The sequence below is a fragment of the Haemorhous mexicanus genome, chromosome 2 (assembly GCF_027477595.1).
Source record: "Haemorhous mexicanus isolate bHaeMex1 chromosome 2, bHaeMex1.pri, whole genome shotgun sequence".
Classification (NCBI taxonomy): Eukaryota; Metazoa; Chordata; class Aves; order Passeriformes; family Fringillidae; genus Haemorhous; species Haemorhous mexicanus.
This window is the reverse complement of record NC_082342.1, coordinates 57864760-57875053: the sequence shown is the minus strand read 5'-3', so window position 1 is coordinate 57875053 and position 10294 is coordinate 57864760. Positions and strand designations below refer to the sequence as shown.

Genomic DNA, 10294 nt, shown 5'->3' with positions numbered 1-10294 from the left:
CCTCTACTGCCTTTGAAGCATACTCAACAGAGAACAGACATTCCAGAAGAACACTGAATAGGACTACTGGCATCATGAAAAAAGGGAGGCGGTTTTCAGCATCCTGACAAAAGCTGGGATATGGCAAGTGTTCAGCAACTCATGGCACAAGCATCAGAAACCCAGGCCTATAAAGATTTTGGGTGGAGACAGGAAACCACTGACTCCCAAGAAAAGTATAAGAGAGGACTGTCTTATTCAGCTCCCACTGAATCAAAGCCTTGCAGATAACCCAGAGCATCCAGCATAGTTGGAAGATGTGGCCAGTAAAGCAATCAATGATATTTTGTTTCCAGGCAGCAGCACACAGTGGCTGTTCCCACACTTGTAAACCTGTAAAATCTTCTGACACAGAAAGCCTCTGTGCAGCCTTCCTCAGAGGCTACTGACCCCTGCTTTACTGCACTGTAACCCTCAATAAAACTGCAGGGTTTCTCATGGCTACAGATGTGCTTACATAACATCACTTTGTTATGCTGGCCACCAAAAGTGCAAAGTACACAAGCTATCCTACTGTAGCTGCACTTGAGCATTAGCTCTCTTTCACTCATTCTGATTAAGAGCAGAATACCCAGTGATACAAAACCATTCTTCATTCTTTAACACTGATACCAGAACACAGAAGGTCTGGAGAGGGAAGGCAAAACAAATAATTTTGATAGTAACTGTAATCAAACCTACACAAAGATTAAAATAGAGATTTTATTGATGGAATAACAAAAGTGCTTTTCTTAAATATTTTTCAAAATACATTTATACAACTTACAATAATATATCCAAAATAACTGTATATACAAAACATTACCTTGTTTAATGTATGTGCTTTTTTTTTTTTTTGAAAATTACAAAGCAACTTTTTGGCAAAGTTCAACCTTAAGAGGTGATAGTTTTGAAGGTTAGATTAAGAAAAATAGAACCTGAGGGCAAGTGACACTTATGTCCATGACAAGCAAGAAGTTCTCAATTTAGATAAATAAAAACGTTTTTGTAGTATTTTTCACATTACAAAAATAACAGAAGTGAAGAAAATAAAAGATGATTGATACTTCTCATCATTTTATTGAGCAGCTTCTCATTCTTTCAGGTACAGGAACTTGAGATAAGAGTGCATGTCAAAAATGAATGCAAGTAAGAACAGCAGTGCCCTGCTGTGGCTCTCTCATGTGCAGTTTCTTAGCTGCTCTTGATATGGTTGACCTGATTGGATCTGCGATGGATTTCTTCCAGAAAACTCTCAAGCTGTTCTATCAGCATCCGTTTTTTAAACCTGGATTTAAAAGAAAGCATTACAATGGATGCACAGAGTAATACATGAAACATCATTGACAAAACTTTTACTGAACTACATAACTTCAGTTATTACTTCAGGAGCAGTTCATGATGAGGTATACACATACCTCATTTGTATACATACACTGTCTCCTAACATTCTGGTAAACCACTAACTTGCTTTTCCATTTGCAGAACACAAAACTACATTTACGAGAGTTTATTATAGCTGAACATCACTGAGCTCTCCGAAATCCAGGAAAAAGACAGGAGTTTGTTGCTTCCAGAAGTGAAGTTCTGAAGCACAGAAATAAAATATACATCAAAAGAACTATAATCCTAAAGCTGGCAAACAGCTTTTAGGGATTATTTGCATGCCTTCATGATGCATTCATCCAAGTTAACGAAGTCGGTACTGGTGGAGGAACAGCTATTACACAGTGGAAAGCAGATTTCCTGACAAACAACACAAATTAAAATTTTGAGAAAGAAATTAAAGGAAAACACAGGCATCCAAACTCCATACCTCCGGAGTCTCTGCAGCTCTATTCCATACCAGTTGTATAAATTTGGTCAGTAGGCCATTCTGTCACCTCGGCTTACGCCCCTACCTCAGGAAGTAGAACTCCTAGCTGCTTCCAGCTAGCCCCTCCCCCTTGCAACAATTCTGCACCTCTGACCAATGCTTTGGTAGCCATATGTGTGTTCAAAGACAAGTAGCAATGAAAATATTTTGAACTATATCCCAAGTTCAGTCCTGTGACTTCACTAAACCCCAGCAGAAGCCTCTAGTTTCCAGTCAGGCATCCTGGTCCATGCCCTTGGCTCACAGAGACATGGTATCTGCCCTAATTTCCAGATCACAAGCCTCCCCACAATCCCTGATGCACCCAAGAGCAACACTCAACCACTGGCAAATTTTGTAGAATTGTCAACTAAAGACAGCTGGAATAAAGAGACTGTGCAAGAGAAATGAGAGTTACAGGTGATCTCAACAGCCTAATTTTACAGCACAAAAATTCCAATCCCACTAAGGGCTGCCACAAACTCCAAGAGCAACAGTACTGTTATAGTGTGCTGTGACAGTGAGGAAGAATGTATAATTTGCAACATACAGAACAACTCCAACAGGCAACATAACAATCAAGCAAAAGCATAATACAGCAATGGTTGCTAATGGAAGAGCATGATCTACATAAATTTACATGCCCCACCGAGCTGGCAATAGAAGGGTAAAGGATCTGTATGGATGTCCAACATCCAGCATACCTTGAGAGGCACGGTTTTCTCCTAAAATTATTTTGTTTTTATTAATGAAATTTGCTGAATGCCACATAAAAGAGCTGACTACTACAAAACATATTAGAAAATAAAAAGCAGCTATTCTTTGAGGTTTCCAAAGTAAGCCTCAAAGTTCGGGTTATATTTATGATCCCTGTAAGATCCTGGAATTACTCATTCCCTGCAACTCAAACACTATTGGTTCTAATACATTTCTCCTTTTTTCCTCTCAGTAAGCATGTAGAAGGCTAAGTATGGATAGTCTAAAGATACTGTAAGGAACAGTTTCTACCTGGATGAAAAACACAGGGTTTAAATCCTTATCAAGTCACTCTTCTTCAGAGAAAAGCCACCTCCATTTCCAAAGTCTCAGACAGGACTACGCTATCTCTGAATGAAGTATGCTGAAGAGTAGAGACATATCTTTATGAGCATACCTGAATTTAAAAACTATTTTTAGGACAAGATTTTGAGCTGATGCTGTTTCTGAAAGCCTAATTCCCAGTAACTGGCAGCTCCATTACATTTTGAAATTATCAGTACACTCACCTGAACTTTTTTAACTGGAATTATTTTTTTTTAAGTGACCTTTTCTTTCTATACCATTGTCCATCTACATTTACAGGGATCTGGCAGTTACAGTTGCTAACATCTTTAAGCCAAAATCCAAGGGAAAAAGGTAAGCTTTAACAAACAACACCACAAGAAGCTTATGCATTTCTGCTCATTCAAGGGGAATTATTTCCTTGCAGTGCAAAGCATTGTTTCAAACAACTGCGTGATTGTCCAGCAATTATACATGGCACAACATGGTGCAGTTTTGTAAGAATAATACAAGCCTGTTACCTACCTTGAAGCTTCTTTTATAACATTCTGCAAAAATATCAGCCGGGTTTGTAAGCTTCCTTGCACATGCTTCAGCAAAAAGAAGATTCTTTCATATTCTTAAATGTCAAGAGAACAGAAACATCAGTTATTTAAAAGGTGCCTACACAGATATCCGTTGTAATAGATTTGAGTGATATGCAACATTGAATGTTTGTAAACTTTTAAGCTGTATCTCCTATCAACTGGAGCAAGAACATCTTATTTAATGAGAATTTTAAAAAATACATGATATTGCACCTTAGGATATTACTAACACCTATCAAGTTAATTCTAGTATTGATATAAAAAACATGACTTTCATGAACACTGATAGGTATAGCAATGTTTTAATCACTCCTACAGTAAGTTTTAGCAGAGGTTTTAAAACAAATATTTTCAGCTTTAAATTTAATTTTGCTTCTGTCTCATGGTCCAGTACACTTCTAAAATAGTGATCTAACATGAATTCTTTGTTTAACTCTCATGCGAATTATCTGAAAGAAATTCAGTATACTTACTCCTTCCTGGTTTTCGGATCTCTTTCATAATTTGTGCTCTTAGCTCTATATTAATCTCTCTGGAACTCCTGCAGTGCACTGGTTTTTTCCCTTTGCTAGGTGAAGACATTGTCAAGTTCTCTTCTGGACTTTGCTCTTTACTACCTGATTCCTCGTGATTCTCCAAAAACCCATCAACATTCAAATTATTCCCTAAATGTTCATGGCCTACATCCTCTGTATGAGCTGCTGGTCGATCCAATGAATTGAATGGTGAAGAGGACAGTGAAAACTCTGAATCCACAGCATTTGGGAAAACATCTGATGAAAGGGGGTCTGTACTGTGATTCTCAATGACATCATCAACTCCAACTTCATTATTTGTTTCTGATGCTGAAAAAACAAAAATTACACTTGCTAGGCTCAAATTCCTTATCATTTCATACAAGTCAATGAGTCAGATCAGCATTAGACTCTAAAAACCATGCTCCAGCTCAGAGTCTACTGTACATGCCGGGCATAAGAAAACTTGTTTGTGGATTATAAGACTGAGCCTGTCACTATCTCCTGGCAATGAAGGACTTTAAAAAAAAATCACAAGTATATTATTTGTATGAAAAAGGAAATTACAATGTGGACTACCAACAAAAGAAAAACCACCTCTAAAGAGTAATTTTATGACATGGTGTGTTTCCCCCTTTAAATCAAACAAACCAAATTTACTTTAGCACTAAGCAGTGAATAAGAGTTATACAGCCCCTCAGCTTCACACCCAGGAAAATGATTTCACTGCACAAGAGCAGAATTCAAACTAGCTTCATGCTGTGATACTTGTAGTGTATCTAAATTTCCAGGCAAAGGAAGAAAACTCTTCTCATTGCCTACACTGTTTCCTCAGGAGAGAGAAAATACATTGTTTATACTTAGAATTCAGATGGAGGACTTCCATCCCAAGGACTTTATGAACTCTGTAATTAATCCCAGACAGACACTTAAGTACTTTATTTTCAAGAGGGAGGGATAAAATTGCCATATTTCACCAATTAACCAGCAGTTTTTAACAAAGAAGTTTTTTCAAATAAAAGACAAATTTTAAAGATTTTGAAGATTCACTTACTTTTGTGAATAGCAATGGGTTTAATAAGGTCAGGCTGTGCTTGTGCAATTGGTGTTGGGGGCCCTTTTCCTCCAATGTGGTTATTGACAACTGGAAGAGTTTGTGGCCGCCCTCTGAGCAGGGGGGACATACAACGTCGCCTTTTTGGAATCCCTTGCATATTTGGTTCTCCAGGTCTTTTATGTTTATTTTGAGGTCCTGATACAAATTCATCTGCTTCATCTATCATCATTCCCTGTAATTAATTAAACAGGAAGAATTCTTAAGCTTCACACCAAAACCACGTAACGTGAGGTGCAATTTATGCTCTGATATTACGAGTAAGAGTAACATACAGCATGCCATTATGTTTGGAATTCCAAATTGTCAACCAAGACCAGATAAATGTGCTCAAGGCCCTTATCCAACAGTCTGCCAAGTAAGGTAAGGGAGTGGGCCATCAAACTGCCTTTTCAGTAGTTGCAAAGAGACTCACATAGTTAATACAGGAGCTCTAAATGTTACTGGCAGTTTGGTCAATTCTAAGAGATTTGGATAAAAGAGACGGCCAAGACTCTCAACTTTGAGACAAGTATTTCAGTTATAATACAATTCAGAGACATAATACTGGTTTTCCAATAAAAGCTGCCCTCCATAAGATACTACTGATCGAAGAACAACTGAGACAGTTTGCAGCCATTTCTTTTACAAGTATTTGAAAGGGTTTCTCCAATAGACTGCTCAAAGGAAAATGTAGGCAGTAGCACACACACAACGGCACGTTTTTAAAAAAGCTTTACAGAAAAGTCACCTTTTTGTCCAATTTGAATGGATTGCCAAATGTATGAAGCCTTCGTGGTTGATCAGGATCAAGTTCTCGGAGTGGAGAAGGTATTTGTTTTAGATACTCCTGGTAATTTCCCATTTGTGCTATAGGTACACTGTGAACTTGATCTATCGTAACAGAGGAGTTAATTAATACACAGTTACTGCTAACATTATGAGAATTAAGTCTATATCCATTTCATATCTCCAGAGTTCAGACTTGTCATATGCATTAACAAAACAGCTGTACAAAGCTTGCCATTTTTCTTGCCTAACTGGTATTTATAACACTTCAGGAGACTTGCTCAAAGGAATCAGTACATGTCTTGGGGATTTATCATTGTGACAACAAATAAGCCATAGGTGTCATGCACAGATGTTAGTTTTCCAATATGTCCCAACTTGACAACAGAGCAATGGATAGAAAAACAGAGTAGGAACAAATTAGAACTAAAACATCACTACAAACAAAAGATACATTAAAGCAAAGTAAGAATGCTATGCTGCACACAGCTTTGACACAACTTGGTCCAATTTTAGCAACTCGAAACTTAGTTGCCAAGACTAGCATTTTCCCAGAGCAACGGTGACTTTTGAGCACCATAAATCAACAAACTCTTGAAAAAAACATAGGAGCTGATATTAAAGTTGCTCTAGTTTTAGAGTTGCCAAGCCTTGATCCAGAAAAAAAACAGAAAAAAATTCCTAACATGAGTTAATCCTCCTGCCTGAAGAAAAACTACTCTGACAAATTGATAATGTAATGTGAAATGTACAGATGTTAATCTGACCTAAGAAGTGGCAGCACTAATGCAGCACAAGGTCTCACTTGCATTGCCCTTTTCACTCTACTTATTTGAACATCTTTGGTTAAATGCCACAAAGCAGTGCCAGAAGACAGAGGAAAAAAGGTAAAGGAATAAATTAGCAACTACTGAACCATTTGCTGTTGGCGCAACAGGCAAAACAATCAAGAGTGGCAGCACCCAGTGAGCTAGCTTACTTTTCCACTGCTCACAATCCACTTCTACTGAGAGAGATCATAATGTGCAGAACTGCCCTGTGATTTTATCAGATACATCAATGAAAGTTAGGAAAAACAGTGAACAAAGAACTTTCTGTAAAAGCTCAAGTCCCCTCATATGGTCTTAAGGATAAAGCAGTGAATGAGCAATCTTCTTCCCCACCATTGCATATTCCAATAAGGTAAGGAAAAAGCAAATAAAAAAATCCATGCAGTTTAATGCCAAGAGCAGACATCCACCAAGTTTTAAAAGAACTACATTATTTGTTACACAGTTTTTTAGCAATGATCACATTACAGGCAGACAAAATATAAATTGTTATCTAACCTTCATCTTGTCCTTTGAGGAACTTGCAAGTACTCTTCAATAAATTAGATCTCATTCGTGTTAACTGGTCCAAAAGATTTCTTCTGGGTATGTCATAAGCATTTCTAAATGTCTGAGGTTTCAAATCCTATGGTTCCAGTAAATGAAATCCCAATTAATGCCATGTAAGAAACAATATCTAGCATTTCAATGGAAGTATATTGAAAATAACAACATTACACACAGTGGTGCTTACCTTATTCAGCAAAGCTATTTGGAACCCAGCATACTCCTTCATATTGAGGTCTAGAGGTCTATGAGGAATTTCCCCAGTAATCCCCTGTAGCAGATGTTGAAAATCGTTCCTATGTGCCATAGACAGGTTGTGTGATCTGCTTCTGACCTTAATTCCAGTCTCTTGCGCTACCTTTTTGCCTACAGAGCCAATGACTCTATCGGACTCTATTTTGGCCTTAATTTGAAATAAATAAATAAATAAAATTGACAATATGCTCTTAAAAGGATTAGTCAGACTTATTCATTTTAAATTCCTACCTACAAGATTCAACAATGTGCTAACACACTATGACGACCATAACCAGGCTGAGCGCTTAAGGAGTGCTTAATACATAACCACTTAATGCCTACTACAGTTTTAAATATAGTGAACAGTTTTCTGCATATTTCTCCTCTGCTGCCCATTACAGTATCTAAGCACCAATATGCATGCAATGCTTTTATTTTCATAAAATGCCATCATTTGACTAGTAATTCTCTGCAGAACTATTTGTACTCTTATAATGTTCAGCTGTTCCTGTAGAGAACAGTCAAAACTCTCACAAGACTGATTTTCCCACAACTGTAGTTGCAATCAGTCACCCAATTCTATCAACTTTCTTAAAGCTCAAAACAAATAGTCATAACATTAAAAAATGTGAAATATATTAAAATAACCAACTGGTTGACCAGACAGACCAATCCCCCAATATTATGTTAGATTTGTACCAAAATTAAACGTGTTCATCAATGCCAGCTTTTTGACAGAATATAGTGAAAAGAGCCAAAGGGACTTTAGTAACACAACTGCCAATTTTGGTTTTGCAATTTCACATAAATTTATAGACTACTCAAAAATTTGAGTATGTATTGAGAATACTGAGTCTTTACTGGCAGGGCCCATCAGAAGTTACAAAAGCTTTAAGTACAATTTGCAGTGCGTGTCATTACATCTCAGAGGAGTCCAAGAACTAAGACCTCAGTTCACAGATTAGTGAGCAATATGACTATGATTTAACAGGATATGCTCTAGATTTTAAGACACTTGCTTTCTCAAATAATCACTTTTATCTATCTTTTAAGAAAAAGCTGGGCCATAAAAACTGATGACCTAAGTTACAAGTACTTGGCACTACTGTTTCTTGAAGTTTCAAGTTTACTTTTTTTTATCTTGAACACAAAGCTTAACATGCACAGTTCAAAAGTGGAGGTAGCAGGGCAGAAATGCTTCAGCTGGTGCAGGAGCCTAGTCAAAGATTTGGGCACTATTCTGAACATGGTCAGCAATTGCAAACAGTCACTTGACATTTCTACATCTGTATTGTTATTAGATATTCTGTTATGTCAGTTATCTAGTTCACTGAACACTTTCCACTTCATGCCACAAGCCAAAGAAAGAATACTTTGATTCTGATGCATCAAGCACAAATCCCTATTTCCTGAAAAACACTAACACATCTTTAAAGACAACACTGGTTTTCTTGGATAAAAGCATGTTACTCTCTGCTAAGTGAAAATGCTCCTTAAATAGGAAAAAACCTCAACTTGTACTTCCTATCTGTCTCTATACAGTTCAGTTTATAAAGGCTGTATTTAAATGTTGCATTTTCCTTCAATTCAAAAAACCAAAATTATTTTTTGGTAATGGCTTACAGGAAAGTATTAACTTGATCTTTCTGCTTTTTTTTCCTACAAAGCCACTGAACTTGAGTATTTTAAGATTATCCTGCTATTAGAATAAGTTTTTACTGCTCTTTTGCTTCAACATTACCTGCTGACTCAACTTTTTGAGATATGAAATGACACTGTAACTAAGTCCATATTCCACATTGTCAGCTATAAGGTTTGGTGCTCCCATCATTCTCACAGCTTTCTTCAAAGGCTGAAACATGGAATATATTGCATGGTCATATTTAACTTTATATATACTTCAACTAACCGTACCCATTTCAAACAGAACCTGTGGTTCTGAAAGTTCAGTAAGAACAACAAGAACAAAAAAGACACTCAGGGCATCATTTTTGGTTGTCTTAAAATAGTTCAATTAATACACAATCAGTTAAAAATATCATTTATATGCCAGTCCCAGTGTATTATGAAATTAAGAAAATTCCATAGCAATCATGTCTCAGGCCTACCACAGGCATCCAGTGAAAACACTCATTATGTATGAAGTTTAACTATTCTCTCTTAAATTAATACTCATTCTACTTAAAATAGAGACTACATCCATAGTGGAAAGACAAGTATAAACCAGAAATCTTAACACAGTCATCTTACCCCAAGATAATAAGGAGGCATTGTCTTCAAATAGCTTTCAAATGACTGACGCCATTTCAACGTAGGCTTTGCCTTGTGTACTTTAAACAAGTCATCTAATGGTTAAAAAAGCAAAGCAACAAAGTGAAAGGCATGTCTAGATAGCATTGCATCTTTTTTTTTTCTAAAAAATAAAATTCTAGTTAAAGAAACTCTTGAAGAAATGCAAATTCCTCAATGATTAAATTAGTATCTACAAATCAACATATATACAACCAAGCCAAACACACACAAGATCAACACTGCAGCCAAAAATGGAACTTGATAAATTATCAAATTGAATAGGTATTGAGACAGCAGATAAAGAAAAATAGCTCTTAAAACAATGAAAGTGAGATCAAAACATACCTGCAAATGATGATTGAGTAAATCATCTTACACACTGAGTCTGAGTCATGAAGGCCAGACAATTGGAGACAAGTGAAACAAGCTACTGATTCTAGTAGGTGTTATCAATACTGGCATTAATTCCAGTAATCTATTTAGATTATATC

General features: G+C 36.6%; 1 protein-coding gene across 5 annotated transcripts in view; it reads right to left on the bottom strand.

The window, feature by feature from the left end:
• Window positions 1-727: 727 nt before the first annotated feature.
• The window catches only part of INTS6 (integrator complex subunit 6), a 38896-nt gene continuing 29329 nt past the window's right edge, over window positions 728-10294 (bottom strand). For 2 of the 5 annotated variants that reach the window (XM_059838979.1, XM_059838978.1), the window contains 9 exons: window positions 9762-9856; window positions 9253-9363; window positions 7462-7677; window positions 7227-7353; window positions 5861-6003; window positions 5071-5305; window positions 3975-4346; window positions 3440-3533; window positions 728-1306 (listed from right to left, as the gene is read on the bottom strand). In XM_059838979.1, the coding sequence (XP_059694962.1) occupies window positions 1213-1306; window positions 3440-3533; window positions 3975-4346; window positions 5071-5305; window positions 5861-6003; window positions 7227-7353; window positions 7462-7677; window positions 9253-9363; window positions 9762-9856 (1487 nt within the window). In that variant the 3' untranslated portion in view covers window positions 728-1212. Of the gene's footprint in view, window positions 1307-1341; window positions 2994-3439; window positions 3534-3974; window positions 4347-5070; window positions 5306-5860; window positions 6004-7226; window positions 7354-7461; window positions 7678-9252; window positions 9364-9761; window positions 9857-10294 lie in introns of those variants that run through there. The other 3 variants (XM_059838981.1, XM_059838980.1, XM_059838982.1) reach the window with 3 other exon arrangements.